The sequence below is a fragment of the Ailuropoda melanoleuca genome, chromosome 15 (assembly GCF_002007445.2).
Source record: "Ailuropoda melanoleuca isolate Jingjing chromosome 15, ASM200744v2, whole genome shotgun sequence".
Taxonomy (NCBI): domain Eukaryota; kingdom Metazoa; phylum Chordata; class Mammalia; order Carnivora; family Ursidae; genus Ailuropoda; species Ailuropoda melanoleuca.
The window spans coordinates 40,303,928-40,325,631 of record NC_048232.1 but is presented as its reverse complement, the minus strand read 5'-3'; the positions used below and the strand labels follow the sequence as shown (position 1 = coordinate 40,325,631).

Below are 21,704 nucleotides of genomic sequence, written 5' to 3'. Positions count from 1 at the left end.
AGAATATAAAACAAAAATAAGGACATGTTAGCAGAAGAAAACATAAAACTACTGCATGGAGAATTAAAAAATTAATTCACATGCTTTTATATCTAGAATTTAACATGGATCAGTGATTTAACATTTTTAACTCAATTAACAAACCACACAGCTCTTAGCTATGAATGGACAGCCCATGAGACGGATTTAATTTGTTAAAATATTTTGTCCTTTTTAGGCTTCAAAGCAAGTTGTAAGACCCTGTTACAAAAGTGTCCTTCTTTTAAGCCAATTTTTAATGTACTTATTTGAGTGACACAGCATAAGAGAATGAAGATATGCTTTTTAGGTGGTGTCTATTTGATGCAATTCAAAAAATAAAGATTTTAGTCCTTATTTAGCATCAGGTAAAAATAACCATTGTCAAGATGAAGCACTACTTCAAATCCAGATGAAACTAGGTTTGTAACATCAGACGTGTACTATACATTGCAACCAAAAAACTAGGAAACTTGAGTTGTCCGCAGTTCTTGGTTCTGAGGCTATAAGCTTCCATTTAAAACTTTGTGATATAGTCAAAAACACGACTACCGGCTCAGCTCCACTAACATTCCAGACACGTGTGGCAAAAGGGCTAACCCGCACTCCCATACTTACTTCGCTTCTGGGACACAGCCTGCAAGCATGCAGTCACAATATCACAGTTTCTCTGTACTTTGTGCAGAAGCCTGTCTTTTTGCTTCAGCTGCCGAAGTAACTTTGTGGATTGAATGCCAATTCTGTACTTTAGCTCTCGAAGGATTGTCTTCAGTTCATTAATGTCTATCAGTAAAGAAAAAGAAAAAGGACATAAATATCCAGAGAGGAATATAAATTCCAATGTAATATTAATCGTAGGATAAACATCTAGAATATCCATTTAAACCAAGTAATTCTGGGTTCTCACCCAGGATTACCTGTATGTATTCAGCTGAGATATTTTTATTTTTTTTTAAAGATTTTATTTATTTGACAGAGACAGAGAAAGAAAGCACGAGCAGGGGTGGGGGAGGGGCAGAGGGAGAGGAAGAAGCCAACTCCCCTTACTTCCCCAGGAGGGAGCCCAAAGAGGGGCTCTATCCCAGGACCCCAAGATCACGACCTGAGACAAGGCAGACACTTAACCCACTGAGCCACATAGGCGCCCGCAGCTGAGATATTCTGATCAAATAAGTCACTCAATCATTTCCTGCCCTGTCACTGAAACAAATACTGTAAGATAAATTTTATCCTTAAGGCTACTTGCAACATGTCAGCAAAGACTCTTGTCATATTTAGCTCCGGTTACAAATTTACCTTTCATTGCCTGAAAATTGGCATGTATATTTTGTATCATTAAAGTGCTCAGATGGTAAGCTTAGAAGAAAAGAATCCTTTTGAGTCTGTCACATCAATGATAAACCTAATAGCTGATAACAAATGTTTTTAAAAGCACTCACATGTTTGTACATGATCAGTTAAAAATAATAATAGAACCACATTTTCTAATGTAGATGAATATAGGAATATTGGTTTTGTTTTAAATATACAGTCTTCCAATAACTTGACTATTAGGTACAATATTTCATTTTAGAAACTCAGTAATTTTTCAGGGGCGCCTGGGTGGCACAGCGGTTAAGCATCTGCCTTCGGCTCAGGGCGTGATCCCGGCGTTATGGGATCGAGCTATCTCTGTCAAATAAATAAATAAAATCTTTAAAAAAAAAAAAAGAAACAGTAATTTTTCAAATATGATTCGCTGGCTGTCTCTATCTCTGTCAAATAAATAAATAAAATCTTTAAAAAAAAAAAAAGAAACAGTAATTTTTCAAATATGATAAAAAATACTTTTCCTTTAAATGGATAAATTAAGGATAAGTCTACATTCATAACATTAATATTACCAACAACAGGTGTTTTTCCACAAGTGAAAAAAGATTTGGGAATCAAAACTATCAACAAACTTTGTATGAATAATCATTACAATTTGAGAGTTCTGTTTATCACACTTTTTTTTAAAGAATTTATTATTTATTTGATAGAGAGACAGAGACAGAGAGAGCATGAGTGGGGGTAGGGGCAGAGGGAGAGGGAGAGGGAGAAGCAGGTTCCCAAGACAGGGCTTGGTCCCAGGATGCTGGGATCACGACCTGAACTAAAGGCAGACACTTTACTGAGCTGCCCAGGCACCCCTATTTGTCACTTGATATTATCATTAGTCACTACAGTGTGACCTGCCAGTCAGGCAAGAAGCTTCCACTCAACTTGGCATTAGCTAGGCCCTCATTAAAGGTCCTGTGTGGGATTTGGAGAAACTAGCAAGGACCAGAAGAGAACAAAAGAAGTGTTCAAAGGCAAAAAAAAAAAAAAAAAAAAAAAAAATCAATCCAGAGGTCAAAGAAAATGAACTTTGGGGGTCTGTGTAACAGAAGTGCAAGGGGGTCCTTTAACAGCAGTCATATTTGACCACATCATGGAAAATGCATTTGACCTTAAAAATGCAAACTCCCTTTGGATCAAGCAACTACCTTCGTGATCTTAGACAAGGTAGTGCTCTGAGTCTCAAATTCTGCTTAGCATACAAGATAATTCTGAGAAACAAATGTGAATAGTCTTTATAAACATCAATACAAATAACACTAAAGTAAGAATAAAGGACTACTATGAGGAAGAGACCAAAGGCCAGTTATTTCTCTTACCTTGAGTTTAAACATGGTGGTATATAGTGGGAAGTAAGAGCCCATTTAGGTTAAATGATAGTATTTGTGCTCTAAGGACAATTAAATATGGAAACAAACTATAAGAAGAGATGAGAGGGTTCTTCATTCCTAGATTCCTTCCATACAGCAAAGAACTTTTCTTTGAATGTTTAATTTTTCCTTCCAGAAAGAAAACGGGTAGGAATATCATCATCTTGCATTTACATTATAGATTTCTTCCAACAAAGAGTCATTTTTAGTGACTGTTAAGGTACCTACAGTTCTGTGATTCTCTGAATTGTATGTATTGTCCAATATGCGAAAAATCTTCAGAGGTGAGTTACAAGTGTCTTCTACAGCAATATGTGCCAATATATAAGCATCCTGAAGACAGAAATAAGCTCTCCTTTATCTTTGTATGCCCTACCACTTCAGCCACTTTTGCTGCCAAATGAGTGTTAAATAAACGAGCAAAAGTGCGATCATCAACTGACAAGCAGTGGACAACCTCCTCTCCAAGGCATTCTGGTGTATGCGATAATAATTAAAATAGTATCTAACATTTGTTGAGCATTTTGCACACAAAAACTTATATAATTATCACCACAGCCCTCTCTCAGGTTAGGTGTTACTATTATCCCCATCTGTAAGGGAAGAAAATGAGAGACAGAAAGGTTAAAAAGCTTGTCCAAGGTCACACGGCTAGTAATGAACAGTGGCAGGATATCAGCTCCAGCATTCTGACCTCAAAGTCCACCTCCTTTATGAAAATGCTGAGAAGAGAGCCAAGACTTCCTGAGAAATCATTTTCACGACGCACGTAAATGAAGGACCCACACATGCTAAACTTCTATAAATAGGTGCTACAGCAAAATTCCTAATAGAGAGAAGAGTGAATTAACACACCGTTACCTGCATTATATGATATTCTTACTAAGCATTATGTTAGCAGGGACATCTTTTGACCCTGAATAAAATCAAGTAATCTAATAAACTATAAAATTATTTATGCAGGCTGCTGTTTTCAGGTGCTTCCACCTGTTTCTTTATTCTTAGTACTCTTCTTTTTAAGATTTTATTTATTTACTTGAGAGAGAGAGAGAGAGAGTGCACGCACAAGCAGGCAGAGGGGCAGAGGGAGAGGGAGAAGCAGATTCCCTGCTGAGCAGGGAGCCCCACACAGGGCTCGATCCCAGAACCCTGAGATCATGACCTGAGCTGAAGGCAGACGCTTAACCGACTGAGCCACCCAGGCACCCCTATTCTTACTATTCTAATGATGTTCATCAATAAAGGGGTGTCTGTGTGTAACATTATTAGAATATGGCACTTTTGTTCATTCTAATAGGGTTGATTTAAAGGAAAGAAAAGGTAGCAGGCTAACCATACTAACCATGCAGTAAGACTGAGACTTGGAAAAAAACAGACTCTTAGAGGTCTTATGAATTAATAGAGTGGTCACTGGTTTGAAATCCACGTGCAAAGCTGTACTGTTATCTCTTCTCTACAATTTAGCTTGCCAAATTTCCTCTTCCAAAAGGAAATTACCAATCCCCAGAATTTGCTCAGTAATGAAAAGTGAACATTGTTGTAAAAACAGAAAGCCAAATCATAATTCTTCAAAATTGATTTTGTTAGATTCTGAAAGAACTATTGCCTTACGGAACTCTTGGCATAAACAGACACCCTGAGAACAGCCAAGTAACTGTATAAAATGAAATGGCACTATTCCAGGCAAAGTCCCAAGCAGGGGGAGGAAGGTAGAAGCCATTTGTAACAATCAGCTGGGAAAAAAAAAAAAAACAACACAAAAAAACCCTTTGCTAGGAAGCCAAAAGAGGAAGTTGAAAGCTGTTTACATAGATTTGAGAAAGCAGACAGATTTATTCTTTTTCTGGTGTGTGTGTTTCCCCCTCTGGCACCAGCTAGACTGATTACAATTAGGAGACAGGAGACCATTCTATAGTTTCCTCTCCTTCCTCCCTCTCCTGGTAATTTAGCACAAGGACATTAATGCAAGAAATGTTATGGTGACTTAGCATCTGTTTTCCACTTCCCACTTCATTTTGTAAATTGAAGTCTTGATATACCTATAAAAAAGACAACTGTAATAACTGTGTGAGTGCCTGAAAGGCACACTATTATGAACAGGGCGGGGGGAGCGGAATCTCAATTAGGACGTGAGCATCAGAGTCTGATAACAAAAGAAATACCAAATTAGCCTCTCCCCACCGAAAACAAGGCCATTTTCAGATCGCCCTTCCCAGCTGAAGGTACCAGCAGTCAAATCCCGTGATAGTGCCAACACAGTAGGGCCCTCCACTAATCCTCCACCCAGAGGGGAAAAAATCCACCTAGCGAGCTTCCTGAAGCCAGACAGGCTGGCAGAAATGGAATTCATCCGCTCTGCTTAGAAACTGCATTATCGAATTATTCTGCCTCACTAGTGAAACACTATCCTAGGGCTGTGGCCAGGGGAGGGCGGATTAGAGGAAGGGGAGGAAAAAAAAAAAAAAAAAAGCCGCAGAAGTCGCCTCTCTTGTCCGCGCGCCCTCTAGATAACTTCTGATACACGTATCAGAAACTCCAAACCCGTCCTAACAGCTGTTCTAGTGAAATCAGAAGGTGGCCGGCCTCTCCCTTTGGGTCTCCACAGACACATGGCGGGGTGAGGAGTAGAGACCCGCCACTACCACCCCCACCCACTGAGGTTCCACCGGACAACTCGAGAGGGAATGGGGGTGGAGGGATAGTAAGAACTAAGTTTAGTCATGAATCGGTGACGCTGTGGGCACTAGCGGCAGGTCAGAAGAGACGCCCCAGACGTACTGTCTGAGCGCTCGGCGGCTCAGCCAGGTGTGCCCAGGTAAGCGCGGGAGCGCGGGCGGGCGCGGCGGGGTCGGGCTCCGGGCAGCCCCCCAGGCCCTCGGCCGGGGCGCTCACCTTTCTGCCGCAGGTACTGCATCTGGTGCCGCTGGCTCGGCCGCTCCTGCAGCTCCTGCAGCACGCGGGAGTCGCCGGCGCTGCCGCGGCCGCCCAGGAACACGTCGGAGCCGGAAGCCTCCGTGGAGCTGTCGAGGCTGTCGCGGCGCCGTTGGCGACCCCCGGGCCCGCGGCCCCCGCCGGCCGCTTCCTCCTCCTCCGCGCAGCTGTACAGCTCGGTGAGCAGCCCGCTCACCAGGGACGCCGTGCGGCTCGTCCGGCCGTCCCGCGGCTCGCCGGACTCCGGGTTCTCCTCAGCCTCCCAGGATTCCCGGGAGCCCCGAGGCCGCTCCGCTGGGGGAGCCCCTCGCAGGCACGGGGCTCGGGGCACTCCGGGAACCGCCTCCGCCGCCGCGTCCTCCGGCCCTGCCCCGGGCTCCGGACGCCCCATCCGGCCCCCGCCTGCGGGAAGGACCTCCATGGCCCGCGGCGTGCGATAGCCCGGCTCCTGCGGCTCCTCCCGCCCTGCCGCGCGGACCAGTTCCGGGAGGAGGCGCGGCCTCACCGGCGCCGGGGGTGCCTTCGGCCGGGCGCCGCGCCAGCCCGCCCCAAATCCCCGAGTCGCCAGACCTCCCCGCTTCAGGCACCGGAGCCGCGGCCCCGCAGCTCCCGTCCCCGAAGAGCGGAGGGGCGGGGTGGGGTGCGGCCACGCCTCCGGACTACCTAGAGACACCTGCAGCAGGTGAGGCCCCACTTCTCCTGGGAGCGCTATCTGATCCGCCTCAAGGAGGATGTGGCCAGAGCACATCAGGACGAAGCAGCCTTCAGCCGGAGGGGGGAGGGCGTTCTGGCCACCTTCACTTTTAAGCACGTGATTTAATTCAAAAAGAGGGTAACTCTTGCATCCTATTCAGTCATCAGCTAGAAATCATGCTGGGGAGTGTTCTAAATGCCACTCAATAGTCCGAGGCCGGGATAGTCTTCGCATAGGCCGGGCGCAATGCCCAGCCCTTTCCACCTTCGCACCTGATCTGGGCCCCTTTCAAGGCGCCCTTACTTTCTGACAATAACGTTTCCGAAGACTTGGCATATACTTGAGATTTAATAACGCTGTTAACTTTAATACATCAGTGAAAAATAAAGTGCTAGATTAAGATCAACTAATTCCCAGGCACGAGACCTAACAGAGAATGAGGGTTTTGATAAATGTCCATGAGATGGCCAAACCAATAAATACACATGGCTGATTCTGACAGAAAAATCAAAAGTTCACGTGATATCCTGAGAGATGTATCTTTACATTAGATCTCAATGGAAGAACTCTGAGATGCCCCTCCACTGTATGTATTTTTGTGAATTTAATAACAATTTTCAGGTTTTGAGCACTTTTTTGTGTGCCAGAAGCTGTTCTTCGTTCTTTGCACAAATTATCCTATTTAATTCTCACTTCAACTTTATAAAGCAGGTAAATAGTACTTTTTTTTATTGAGGTATAATTGACATAACATTAAGTTAGTTTCAGAGGTGCCTGGGTGGCTCAGTCAGTGAAGAGTCTGTCTTCGGCTCAGGTCATGACCCCAGGGTCCTGTGATGGAGCTCAGCATCAGCTCCTTCCTCAGTGGGAAGCCTGCCACTCCCCCTGCTTCTGCTCACTCTCCCTCTCTTTCTGACAAATAAATAAAAAATCTTATTTTAAGTTAATTTCAGGTGTACAACACTTCAGTATTTGAGTATATTTCCAAATGTTCACCAGGATAAGTCTAGTTAACGTCCCTCACCATACATGGTTACAAAGGTAAGTGCTATTTTATCCTCACTTTTCAGATGAGGGAGCTGAGGCACAGAGAGGCTAAATTACTGCCCATCACAAAGAATAAAATGAATTTCTCTTAAAGCATAAAGTGTCTGGTTTTCATCATGGATGAATACGTATTTGTCTATTTCCTAGCACTATTAAATATTTGCCATATTTCTAAAAGGAGCCATAATGTACCTAGTGAACAATGATGGTGCTTTATGTTTGTTCAGCACACTTTTACTTCTCAAGGCACTTTCATAATAGAGCCTGACCCTACAGGTAAAAACCTGATGTCTCTTGGCACTACCACCACAATACTTGTAAACAGCGCGAGAACAATAGGACCCTTTTTGAAATTGGAGTTAATATAAGAAAAGCAAAATGTTAATGACTTTTCCCTTAGGTATCCAGAATTTGAAATTATTCTAGAAATATTATTTTATGGTTTTATAACTGTATTAACTACTACTATATCTATTTAATTTTAAAATGTATGAAATAGAAAAAAATGAAATTATTTATTTTGTCTTTTGAGCTTTTTTTTTTTTAAATTATTGTTTCCAGCTTTGAATAGAGTCCTGGGAGCCTACTTTCATATGCCAAACTTTGCAACAAGCAGGACTTTCATAAAGGGAAACACTGAAATTGGATCTCTTTTCTTATTTGACTCCCCAGCCCTTTCTCTAACTCCATCCGGTAAAAGATGTGATTAATAGTCTTCAGCACCTCATGCTGGGTATCTCTATCAGGACCTGTGGATGAAGCTATTTCCAAGTGAACGAGACCAGTAAACACAATAGGTCATTGACAGTCAACATTTCTAAAGTAATCAGAACTTCAAAAATTATTTCTCATTTCCCATCAGTACCAAATCACGCGAGGAGAGGAAATCGGCAAAATAAAAGATAACAAGGAAAGCAGATTCAAGATCCTTCCACTTGTTGGAGTGATCATCCCCCAGGTATGCACGTGACTCTTACCTCACCAGAGTCAAGTCTCTGCTTAAATGTCATCTTCTCAGTGGGTCTAACCACCCTATTTGAAACTGTGCATCCCTACCCTCCCTTATTCCCCCTCCTTATTCTCTTTTTTTCTATAATATACTCTACCTTCCAATATACTATATCAACTACTGACTTATTATCTATCTTCTGCCCGTAAAATGTGAGCTTGGTAAGAAAGGAATTTTTGTCTGTTTTGTTCACTGATGTACGCTCATCACACTAGACAAAGGACCAACCAACTACCTGCTTTCCTATGAAAAAAGATTCTCATTGAAAAGAATCTTAGAAGTGTTGTTAGCAAAGAGCTGTCCATTTTTGGATCTTACATTACGGCTGCTTGGTGACTGGAAGGCCCCAAGTGAATTCCCTGAAGCTCTAAAGCCAATTAATTCGGTATAAGAGAACTAATGGTCTCACAGAATATGATTTCAAACTGATCATGACTAAAGGTAATAGCTAAAATTAAATTTACTATGGTTAATTACGCTACTGATAATCATCAGTATTTCAACTTGTTTAGAACCCTAGTTTTATTTAAATAATCATACTAATTATTTTATACCAGATACAAGATCTAGTGCTGCATTACATTTACAAGGAGCTAAGAAGCATCTATGTCTAAGTTGAGTACCATTTACTAAAATCTACAGAATACAATTTATGTGAAACTAGTGCACAAGCTGCAGGCTATGAACATTTAAATTACTTCCAAACAGTTATCAGGATCTTATCAATAACCTTCTGATACCCACCATTTAAAACTACCTAACAAAAAATAAAGTGAATCAAAGCTTGTTTAAAAAAAACAAAAACAAAAAAACCCAAAAAACAAAAAACAACTACCTTGGATGCCTGGGTTGCTCAGTAGGTTAAAGCATCTGCCTTCGGCTCAAGTCATGATCCCAGAGTCCCAGGATTGAGTCCTGCATTGGGCTCCCCGATTAGCTGGGAGCCTGCTTCTCCCTCTGACCCTGTCCCCCCTAGTGCTTGCTCTCTCGCTCTATCAAATAAATAAATAAAATCTCTTTTTAAAAAAAACTGCCTTGGGGCGCCTGGGTGACACAGCGGTTGAGCTTCTGCCTTCGGCTCAGGGCATGATCCCAGCGTTATGGGATCGAGCCCCACATCAGGCTCCTCTGCTATGAGTCTGCCTCTTCCTCTCCCACTCCCCCTGCTGTGTTCCGTTTCTCGCTGGCTGTCTCTATCTCTGTCAAATAAATAAATAAAATCTTAAAAAAAAAAAAACTACCTTAACAAGACTCTCAACATTTTTGATAATTTGATAATTTTTTTCAGCATATTCAGGCACACACATAAATACTGAACTGCTATGATGAAAGCTTTAATTATGCTTGGAATGGCTGATTTCTAAAATCTAGCATTTAATCTTTCACTCTAATCCTTCAGGGATTACTCTTTCCCAAACATAAGAGAAATTCAAAAGGTCACTGCTGGGTTTCAGCTTCTGCTCATGGATGCCCATTTTTACTCTTTCTTTTTGCTGATTAGAATTTATTTATATCCTTGGACTACAATACAATCTCTATTCCCAGTTTAATAACTATACATGAAGAAGACTCATATTTTTCAATCCAAAAAGTTGGGATGCCAGGTAAACCAGGGATTTTAGTACTTTCAAAAACCATCAAGCCTTAGACAACCTTAGGAAATACATAGTAAGACATAGTAGACAGTCAATAAACAAAGGCTATTAATGATGAATGACATTTAAATCATAAAATTTGAGTGCTTAGAGGAATTTTGGAGATCTGACTACTGCCTAATTAATTATTGTTACATTAGATTTCAAAGTGACCGAATATAACCTTTTCTTTGTAATAGTAAAAAACTGTGATTGCTCAATGCATATCAGCTGGGAGCCAAACTTCTGCTATCCCACCTGTACTCACGTGACATTCTTTGAGCGTGAGGTGCCTACCATGCCAGGATTTAGGTAGCCGCTGACAAAGGGTGGCTAACCTAAACTGACTAAGCTGTTTTGTCTAATTTGTTGTTCAGTGCCTCTTCCATGGTGAATGCTTTCTGGTAAGCATAAATATGTCACACAATGATCTTCACACTTTGTGCCTATTCCTGTGTGTCCATCCTTTGGCCTTTACCTCAGACCTCCCTTTCTCTAATCTTCCAGTCATTTTCCTTCCATACTCATGATGGGACCAGCCAAGGTCATTTACCACTACCAATGAATGCATATATATGCTAACCGCAGACCACTTCCCTTATCTCAGAAATTGGATGGTCAGGTGCACCAACCAAAGCCTTGCCCATTAGGATGGTTTTCTCTTACCGCTATCATTCAAGGCCGGCCCTGAGTGAGGCTGTAATGCAACCCACCATCCATTTCCACCCTGCACCAATACACCAAGCTGTTCTATCCATAAACCAAGCTCGGACCTTCTTCTCCCCCTTCGGGTACTCCAGGAACCATGAGGAGCACTATGGGTCTGGGCTACCTTTTCATGCACTTATTTATGCCCTCTGATCTTGCTCATGTTTGGTTCCAGGTGTAACAGTTCATCACATGTAAAATTACCGCTGATCCTGACCAACTCTGACTTGGTAGGTCCAAGAGGACCCAACTCATGATGGACAGTACAGGAAGCATGACCATTTGGTGTCTCATGACTAAGAATTCCATCTCTATCAGGGCTTAGTACACCAGGAGCTGTTTTTCAAAAGATATGTAATTCCTACTGTAGATAACATGACCCTGCTCCCAAAACCCGAGGGTCTGGGGGTGATTTCCCCACTGGGGCTTGTTCCACGTTGCATCTTTTCTCATCACTGAAACCAGGATAGCATAGGGTCTACCAGAGTGTATGGCCCAAGCAAAAGGGTTCCTTGAGTCACAGGCTGGATCTGCCACCAGGACGGACTTCAAGATGTGGACCCTGTAGTTATACAGAGCCTCACTCTCAAAAGGTCCCCACACTTGGCTTAGGCTTTGTGGTCACCAGCTTGAAATTATTAACAATTTTATCTTTGAACTTGTGTTTTGAAAATAAAGTCCAATGAGACATGTGCATGAGCAGAAGAGATAAACCAGGACAAGGAATACAGTAAGCAGGAGTCATGCACCAAGTCATGCACAATTGTCATAAGCAGGAGTCATGCACCAAGTCATGCACAATTGTCACATGCTCACGCCTCAGGGCAGTCAGAGAGTCTCAGGGCCCCAAGGCACGCAGAAAAAGAGCAGAGCCCAGACTGATGGCAGCAATGGCAGAAAGAACACAGGAGAAGCAGCAGTGGTGGCAACAGCAATAGGAAGGGAAAGGGGTTCTACACAAGGTCGTGCTGGACCTATTGTGGGGGTCCCCATCTGCTCCCCAAATCTCATCTTTGTGATATTTGCACAAATCTTTGAAAGCTATGATGGGAACTGCCAGCTTTCAGGCAATACACTTTGTCAGTAAATTATTACAAAATAAAAACACATGTGTTCATGAGAACACTGAAATAAAGCAAATCAGAGAATTATTTGAATTATTAGAATTTACAGTTTAGAATTAATTCTCCGAAGAGTTTAGAAAACTCCTGCAACATGGCAAATCAAATATCCACAAACTTATAAATGAAAATAACACCATTTTCATGTGAAACTACAGATGAACCAATTATTAATGATGAAAACAATTTAAAATTAATTTTTCCTTGTAATTGAAGACGCAGTGATCGAATGATTATACAGGAACCTTCAACCACCGTATATTAAAGGTTGAACCCACTTGAGGTTCCTTGTGCACCCTCTACAAGTTACAGGAAATGTCAAAGGAAACATCACAATGTAACTATTATACCAGTGACAATTTTACAATTGCAAAATTACAATAACTTATGATTTACATTTAAAATCAAATTCATATCTAAATAAAACTGATCTATAGGAAGATTTACATGTGTTTATTTTATTTTTTTAAAGATTTTATTTATTTACTTGAGATAGAGTGAGACAGATCACAGAGGGAGAGGGAGAGGGAGAGGGAGAGGGAGAAGCAGACTCCCAACACAGGGCTCAGTCCCAGGACCCTGGGATCATGACCTGAGCTAAAGGCAGACGCTCCACTGATCGAGCCATCCAGGAGCCCCTATTTTATTTTATTTGTAAGTAGGTCCCATGCCCAGTGTGGAGCCCAAAGCGGGGCTTGAACTCCTGACCCCGAGATCAAGACTTGCGCTAAGATCAAGAGTCAGACACTTAACAGACTGAGCCACCCAGGCACCCCAAAATTTACATGTTTTTAGAACAATTATTCCACAAGAATCTTGTGGGGCCTAGAGACCCCTTCCTCCCTCCCAGAAAAAGTCTGAGTGGCTTCAACAACACAGTATGTGGGTGTAGGCTGTTTTTTAAATGACCGAAGTAGTTCAAAGTTAGCAACCTTCTTACAAGCTTGAGGTAAAGGTGATTGGGACTTTAAGAATAGGATCCTGTTGGGGCTTCTGGAAGCCTGGGGACATCTCATCTTACCATTCTTGGGTAGGTTATGTTTCCATGGTATCTCAGAGGAGCACTGGCCTCTGAACGTTAGTGCATCCCACGAGTCAAATTAAATCCCAGGCCCCTCAAATGCTGTGAGTATTGCTGGTGGTCATTACCAAGATTAGAAACCAGGTATTCCATTCTGGATGGAGTGCAAGCATTGGGCAGTCACACTGTGATGGAAAGTCTGTGCCCTAGCCCTTGGGGAGAGAGAGCCAGCTGCTTGCCAGCACTCAGAGGAGGGTGGGCTCCTGGCTGACTGGCCTCTTTCCACAGGCCTCCTCTGAGTTCTGGGGGTCATTACCAAGATCAGACCCAGAGTACCTGAGCTGCCCAGTCACCTGCCTCCTCTTACAGGACTCGAGATGGGAGAGTGTAATTGTGCCCATTTCAGACTTTCCTCTTCTCCATCTTTTACCCTGCGAATAAACACCTGAGGACAAACCATAAAAAAAAAAATCATTACTATTAATTATATCAAATGAAGTTGCTAAAGGTATACATTTTGATGGCCTAAGAAATGAATTTACAGGAAAGCAAGCCAGAAAAAATATATTAGCAGTCAAGATATCACATTAATAAAGTATGAGTGTTAATTGGATATATAAATTATAACACCAAAAATGTTAATTGTAGTTTGTAAGATTATGGTGTTACTCATGTATCACTATAATTCCCACTATATTTTGTTAGCAATACAATATTTTTTAAAGAATTTATACTTTAGGGGCGCCTGGGTGGCACAGCGGTTAAGCATCTGCCTTCGGCTCAGGGCGTGATCCCGGCGTTGTGGGATTGAGCCCCACATCAGGCTCCTCTGCTATGAGCCTGCTTCTTCCTCTCCCACTCCCCCTGCTTGTGTTCCCTCTCTCACTGGCTGTCTCTCTCTCTCTCTCTCAAATAAATTAAAAAAAAAATCTTTAATAAAAAAAAAAGAATTTATACTTTAGTACCCTTAGTAGTACTTTTCCCCTGCGTTTTTATTTCACAGTAGGCCCCACAGATAATGTAGCTAGCTAGCCCGGTCTGCTCTCGTGTGCTTTCCTGCTCCAGGCCCCACTCAAAGCTGGCAGCCTGTCATGCCACACAGTATACGGGCTGAGGCAGGATTCCTAGGTCGAATAAGTTGCCTACATGCAAAAAGGTCAAACAAGCACTGTGCTTCCTTGTTTTTAATAAGAAAAGCAAGATGCAGCCATTTGGTTTTTTTTTTTTTCAAAGATTTTATTTATTTTTTTGTGACAGAGAGACAGCCAGCGAGAGAGGGAACACAGCAGGGGAGAGGGAGAGGAAGAAACAGGCTCCCAGCCGAGGAGCCCAATGTGGGACTCGATGTGGGACTCGATGTGGGACTCGATCCCGGAACGCCGGGATCATGCCTGAGCCGAAGGCAGACACTCAACGACTGCGCCACCCAGGCGCCCCAGCAGCCATTTGTTTTTACTTTGGAGACAATGACATGGCATACCCCAGGACCCCTACCATCCTTTACTGAAGGGCCAAGTCCCTGAATTTCCTTAGGGCCCATCTCCCACTCTCCAGAGGACGTGTCATATCAAAGACTGCAGTATGTTAGCTGCCTCTTGTTCATCCTGCCTGATCAGCATGTCATCAATGCAATGGATGGATATGCTATTTGGCAGGATGCCCAGACAGTCTAAATCTATTTAGACCATGACATATATTTATATAAGAGGTGTTTAAAATCCCTGACCTGTTAATTCCTTCATCTGTGTCATTTATTATGTTTCCTTTGACTGATTTCTCCCTGGTTATGGGTCACATTTTCCTATTTGATATCCCTTGTAAACCTGTGAATTTCATATTGTTGAGCATCTAGATTTTGTAGTTTTCCTTTGAAGAGTGTGGGTTCTTGTTCTCACAGGCAAGTTAAATTTCTTGCAGATCAGCTTGATATTTTGAGACTTGTATTTAAACTTTTTCATTGTAGGGGTGCCTGCGTGGCTCAGCCAGTTATGTCTGACTCTTGATTTCAGCTCAGATCATGGTCTCAGGGTCATGAGATCAAGCCCCTTATCAGGCTCTGTGCTCAGTGGGGACTCTGCTTGAGATTCTCTCTCCCTCTGCCCCTCCACCCCAATCTCTCTCTAAAATAATAAATAAATCTTTAAAAAATAAACTTTGTCACTGCAGGTATACAATACTTTCCACTCATGATAATTTAGCCCTACTACTAAGGTCTGACCTTTTTGGGTTCTCTATTAAATACCTCTGATGACCAAGGAAGACTCTCTTCTTGCTGGTTGGATCTCAAATATCTCCTCTGAGAATTCTTACATCTCCTTGGTTATTCATTGTCTTACCTCATGTATGTTGGCTTCACCCTACACATGGACATGTTAGTGTTCAACAAAATCTCAAAAGGATATCTGCAGATTTTTGGAGCTTTTTCTCCTCATAGGAACTTTCCCTCACAACTTCCAGCCACCTCAGCCTCCCCCAAACTTAATCTCTTTCCCTTCAACTCATCTTTGTTCTACATAGGATCCCCTTTCTGGCTCCCTGGTTCAGAATGTGCCTATAGACTGAGAGTGGGGACAATTATTTCCTTTTTACACAGGATCATAGTCCTCCAATATTGTCCATTGTGTGAGACATATTTTGTGCCGTTTTCTGGTTGTCTATAGCAAAAAGGATAGTCTGCCCTATAACTCCATCATGGTCAGAGATGGAGGTCTTAAGGTTATTAAATATTTAAGTTAAAGATATTTTTACTTCAAAGGTCATGATAAAAAGTAGTGTTGTACCCATAATGGAAATGTCATGGGAATTTTTCAACTAATAGCTGGGTTTAAACCACTTTTGCTTAAGGTGGAGGAAAAAATTATAAAATTTTTTAATGTGACTTATTTTACCACAACAATTAATGAAAAATTAATTTAAATGATGGAAAAATGTTCTTAAAATTTTTTAAAGACTTTATTTTTAAGTAATCTGCACACCCAATATGGGGCTTGAACTCACAACCCTGAGACCAAGAGATGTGTGCTCTAGCAACTAAGGCAGCCAGACATCCTGATGGGAAAATGTTTTGGGTTTTTTTGTTTGTTTGTTTTTTAAACATCTACATTTTTTACATTCTTTTTTAAGATTTTATGTATTCACTTGAGAGAGAGTGCAAAAGCATGAGCAGGGGGAGGGGCAGAGGGAGAGGGGCAAGCAGACTCCCCAATAAGTGCGGAGCCCGACTGAAGGGCTCCATCCCAGGACCCTGAAATCATGACCTGAGCTGAAATCAAGAGTCAGACATAACTGACTGAGCCACCCAGGCACCCCGCATGGGAAAACATTTTCAAAAGTGGTAAATCAAATACATAACCAGACACCAAATAATAACATTATGCATTCTATTCTAGATGTGACAAAATGATCAGTTGTCAATTATTGTGCACTACTCCTCTAATAGGAACCCTTATTAGCAATTTTTAACTTTTTTACCCAACTGAAAACATTGAGACTTCATTCAACAAGGTGAAAAAATATTTGAGCTATTTTAATCTGCGGTTAAACAACATTTACAGTCATATGTCAGCACAACTATTATGATGATTATAACAAAGGGCTACATGCTCTTTAAAAACCACTTTGCAGGGGCGCCTAGGTGGCTCAGTCAGTTAAGCATCTGACTCTTGGTTTTGCTCAGGTGACAATCTCCGAGTCTTGAGATCAAGCCTGGGGTTGGGCTCCACCCTCAATGGGGAGTCTGCCTAAACATTCTCTCCCTCTGCCCCTTCCTCTGCCCCATTCTCTCAAATAAATAAATAAAATTGTTTTTAAAAAATACAAACTTACCTAACAGCTGATAAAACCCAAACAAAACATTTTAACTGTCATTTAGGAAGACACTTTGGAATATTTCAGTTAAACAACTGACAAATTTCAGACTCCTGATGTGGATGTATACAGTAGGCACCTTCTTATGTCATCTTTAAATTTATTTTATTAAAGTACTGAGATAAAATTGAGGTAAAAAATTCATGAATATGAAATCAAAGTGATAAGGACGAGTGAGAAAATGAAAAGAAATTATCCTGACATTGAAAAGTAAATAGCAATCATTTTTTGCAGATCATAACAAAAACAATAATCATGGAAGAGATAAATTGCAAGTGAAAGTAATAAATAGGCTCTTGAATTGTTTGATAATCAATTTGTTAAGAAAGTGAATCATATAAATGCACTAAATTATTGTATCTTTCTGATATAACCTCAAATTGACATCAATGAAGAGGATATAAACTCATAATACATGATTACAATAAGTACGTGTGTGTGTATAACCAATAATGAACTGAGGATGAAAAAAAATTTCTGAACTATCAGTAATAAAAAATGAATACTGATCAACTATGCTAAATAAAAGACTAAATTATCTTCCTATTCTCTCTACAGAATATATTACAAAGCCACGGTCATATGGAGAGATGATTGAAGTGTACATAGCTATAAAATGTTGGGGGGTAAGCATGGAGAGGTGTGTCTGGTAGTTCATTAATAAAAATATTATATTTTAAAATTTTGCATTTGTAATATTTTTCAACTTTTAAAAATCTGTAATATGGTGATTTCTTAGTCTAAATAAATATTCACTTTTGCGCCTAATTCTGTATTCAAAATTGTTATTCTTTTTCTTAAGGAACCACCCTTGCCAAATTGTATACATATAAGATTCACACCCCACAAAATCTGGATTTGTTCTCTTATCATCATCCATTCTTGTCCTCTTCTAATCTGTACACCATACCACAGCATAAAGGACCTAATACAAATTCACATATGATTTTATTTCTCCCCTACTCTTCAAGTGATTTCCCATTAGCCTTATGATGAAGACCAAAATCCTTAACATGGGATCTGGGCTCTGTCTACCTGTCCACCTCCTTCTCTCCCTCTGCTCCAGGTACGCTGGCATGTTTTAGTTCTTTGAATGCACTACCTCGAAATCTGCGTGTGCTGTACTTTGCGTCTAGGAGACATTCTACCACCCCACTACCCCATTAACAAATTATCTCCTATTTAAACTCCTCACTGCCACTGAAAGTTTACTTCCTCAGGGAATCCTTAAATGTTCATTGCTCTCTTTACTTTTCCTTCATAGCATGTCTCCTTATTTGTAATTATACATTTCTTTTTTTTAAGATTTTATTTATTTGACAGAGATAGAGACAGCCAGCGAGAGAGGGAAAACAAGCAGGGGGAGTGGGAGAGAAAGAAGCAGGCTCCCAGCAGAGGAGCCTGATGTGGGGCTCAATCCCATAACGCCGGAATCACGCCCTGAGCCAAAGGCAGACACGTAACGACTGTGCCACTCAGGCGCCCCTCTAATTTTATATTTCTGTGATTATTAGATTGTATTATCTTTCTGCAACTAGACTGCAAGTTCCATGAAAAAGGAACAATGTCTCCTCAGCATTAGTCTAGCATCTGGAATAAAGCTGGCCCTTAATTATACGATCTCTGCCATCAAATAATTCATAATCTAGCCTTGAACTAAGAACAGTGATATAATCTTAAAATTTGGCATATCAATGCAGCTTCTTTTTTGTGCCAGAAATCTTCCTGGAAGTCTTGATTTCCTAGGATTATTGCATCAGCTTGCAAAATGAGCCTAGTTTGAGGCTGTAATCCAGTACCATGGCCATCTGGGAACTAGTCTGACCAGATTCCCAGAAGAATTTTTCTTGCAGTGGACCTTTACTTCATTTTGTAAAGACTCGCTTGGCTTCTGTAAACCTTTTTTTTTTTCCCCAAAAAGGCAACACTTCCTTTTGCATAAGACTTATAGTTGTATATACGACACTTCGAAGTACTTCCACAATTATTTTTACCTCATAATAGTACAGTGCTTTCATGAATTTAAAACATTTTTCATGCCGGATGGTCTAGCTTAGAGAAAATACACTTTGTTAGCAGCCAGGAGGTACAGGCTGTTGCTCTAAATCAGGAATAAGGCTTGACCCTTCACCTTGCCAGGGATAATTCTGTTTTCATAGACTTGAGCAGAGGGTTGAGGTAGAACTGTACTAGAGCTATTACAGAAATATTTGGAGCCTCAGTTCACGGAATTTTTTCCCCTAAAGATTACTTAATGTGGTTGGGTAACCATGTTTCAGGGGTTTTGTTTTTGTTCAATGTGCATATCCTCCAACATCTTCTAAGAGGGCTTTCAAAAATTCACCAAGTAATATTAGGCTGTCAGGATATCCCTAAATCGTTTGCTTGTTTGAAATCACGTTATCAGCTGAGGCTTGAAGTTAATAAAGATGACTCGGAATCCAGCTTCAAATTTAACAGGTGAGTTGTAGAAAAAATTAGAAATGATTAAATATAAGGGCTTTCTTAGGTGTCTGTTGACTCGAGGATAAAATACGAGAGACCAGACCTCGCCCACCAGCTGATCTCACTACCTGGTAGGTACATTCCTCCCTTCTCTAATCGCTTACTGTGATCTGATTCCCTCCTCTATTTCATTTTATCTTCTCTCCATTTTAATCCTTGCACCAAGCTTTCAGACTCACACCGCCTGAGAACCCAACCTGAGCCAGAGACTGAAGCAAGCCCAGGTCCCCTCTCCCACCCGTTCTTCGCTCCCTCGGGTCCACTTCCGGTTTCCGGCCCGCTGATTCGACCTCCCTCCCTTTCCGCCCGCAGTCCCGCCCCGTCGGTCCTCATGTGACCGCACGGCGTGCTCCGCCCCCGGACCCCGGTTCACGTGATCGTGCTAGGGGAGAAAACGCCTGACCCCAGACCCCGGCCTTTTCCTGGCAACTCTTTTCCTCCTGCGGCTCCTCCGCCTTTTGCCGTGTAGACACCTGCGCATCCCTCCACTCGGTCCCGGGCCCCTCCGGAGCCCTCTCCGCCATGTGGCTCCTGCCTCTGGCCCCAAGTGGGCCCGGGCGGAACAGCCCCCGTCACCTGCCTTCCTGCAGCCCGGCGCTGCTGCTGCTGCTGCTGGGCAGCTACCTGGGGGTCTCTGGGGTGGCGGAGGGCTCTCGGAGGCCCAACGTGGTGCTGCTGCTCACCGACGACCAGGACGAAGTGCTCGGCGGCATGGTAACTCCTCTATTTCTGCCCCGCCCCTCCATCTCTCGGGCTGACCCCCAGGTTTCTTGTCCTCTTCCGCATCCCTACCCCAGTTCCCTCAGCTGGCTGCCTTGACTCCGGATAGATTTGCTTTTGCCACTCCAGACCCCTTCCGCAAGTTTGAGGGGCCGCAGGATTGTATTTCCTCTTTGTCCCGCGTCTCTTCTGAGTAGGCACACATGCACGCACCACACAGAGCTTCTAGTCTGGACCTTAGTGCTGTGGAGTTCGCGTTTATAGCTCAGAATAAACAGGTGGACGCCAGTTGGGGATGGGCTGAACCAAGGAGGAGCAGATGCTGGCTAAGAGCACGCAAGCCGTGTTTTTCTTTTGGATTAGAGGATCTGAGGACACGTCTATCCCTCTCTTTGAAGGACCTAGGCTACCTCTGTATTCGTCTCCGTGTACAGTGTCTGTGCCTGATATTTACAAAATAAGTGCTGAAATGAAATAATCTGGCAGGTAGGTTGTCGAACTCCTCAGGGTGCGCTTTGCCTAACAAGAATCAAGAAAATTCAATTAGCCTGATTGAGCACCTGGCTGATGCATTCGCTGCTATTGCCCGTGTTCCATTTTAAATGTGTTTTGTCATGAGACTTCATTCTTTCCCGGAGTGAGTTTTGCTTCTGTATCTTAGAGTTCTGGAATTTATGACCTTCAGAAGCATTCACCCAGCCCCCTACTCCTGGAGGCCACAGAAAGTGGCTTTCCCGAGGCGCTTAGCTAGTTGAAACAGGTCAGAATCCTGACGAGTGCTCTGATCCTCAGTGTGACGTTTCTCTTATTTTTAAGAAAATATATATATATCCTTTATTTCTTCGTTTCAGTTCTCTTTTTGCTTTCGGCTAAGTGCTGAGACTATGAGAACACTTCACACAAGAGGTTCCTAACTTATAATGTCTGGAAGCACCCTACCTCAGTGTCCTTCAAACTGCCAATTTCAACCCATAAGTGAGTTGTGAAATCAGTTTAGTGAGTAGCTACCAGCATTTTACATTTGCATATTCCTGTGGAATAGAGTAGAATAGAAAATGTTGGTGTGATACATCTGGTATATATAGTAAAGGTACACATATCCATATATATATTTCTGGGTTATGAGTCAAAATGTATTTCTTACTCAGGACTGTGTTCACACGGAGAAGCTTTTCTAGTTTATGTTTAAGATGCTTGCATTTTGACTTCACACTAATTCGTGCCACGTATGCTTCATTGCCATTTAGTTTCTACTCCACCACATTGACATTGAAGAGTCTTGACTTAATTGCTTTCCTGGAATTTCCTTTGTTTTTTGCATTCCCAGCACTACACTGACCCTCCTCAAAAAATTCCTTTAAAAAATTTTTGTGTGTGTGTGTCCTTGAAAAGTGTTTTGTCTAGAAAATGTAAGCCATCTGTATCAAAAATTAGTACTAGCTTAGTGACTAAAATAATTAAAAGGTCAAGCTTTTACATCTCTGCTGAAAACAAAAATTTATCACTGAAATATAAGGAGTTCAGAATTGAATTTCTTACCACAGATGTATCTTCTCCTTAGCATGTTAGCCGTATTTGCTTCTTTAAACCAGATTCTTTTTTATAGGTGTTTATACTAAAGAAAAGAGCCAAAATTGAGTAGAAGGAACAGGTCAAATTTAATGCTCCCCACTCTCCTGGGTATTCTGGCTTCTCTTGTA

At 42.0% G+C, this 21,704-nt stretch overlaps 2 protein-coding genes and 1 long non-coding RNA gene across 5 annotated transcripts in view; 2 read left to right on the top strand and 1 right to left on the bottom strand.

Moving 5' to 3' along the window:
- The window catches only part of TBC1D30 (TBC1 domain family member 30), a 78,674-nt gene extending 72,285 nt beyond the window's left edge, over positions 1-6,389 (bottom strand). Inside the window, exons 1-2 of one of the 2 annotated variants that reach the window (XM_034643810.1) lie at positions 5,640-6,389; positions 637-801 (exon numbers count right to left, since the gene is read on the bottom strand). In XM_034643810.1, coding sequence (XP_034499701.1) covers positions 637-801; positions 5,640-6,099 — 625 coding nt within the window. In that variant the 5' untranslated portion in view covers positions 6,100-6,389. The remainder of the gene's footprint in view (positions 1-636; positions 802-5,639) is intronic. The other variant, XM_019800506.2, reaches the window with a different exon arrangement.
- Positions 6,390-7,230: 841 nt separating this feature from the next.
- LOC117796337 lies at positions 7,231-17,456 on the top strand. Of its 2 annotated transcripts, XR_004620743.1 has the most exons (3): positions 7,231-7,413; positions 7,981-8,377; positions 17,338-17,456. It is a non-coding gene; the product is annotated as an uncharacterized LOC117796337 (long non-coding RNA). The 2 variants fall into 2 exon arrangements; XR_004620742.1 differs by having other exon boundaries at positions 7,231-8,377.
- Positions 17,457-19,633: 2,177 nt separating this feature from the next.
- GNS (glucosamine (N-acetyl)-6-sulfatase) overlaps positions 19,634-21,704 on the top strand; it is a 61,672-nt gene continuing 59,601 nt past the window's right edge. The window contains exon 1 of the mRNA XM_002920047.4: positions 19,634-19,998. Within this exon, the coding sequence (XP_002920093.1) occupies positions 19,807-19,998 (192 nt within the window). The 5' untranslated portion in view covers positions 19,634-19,806. The remainder of the gene's footprint in view (positions 19,999-21,704) is intronic.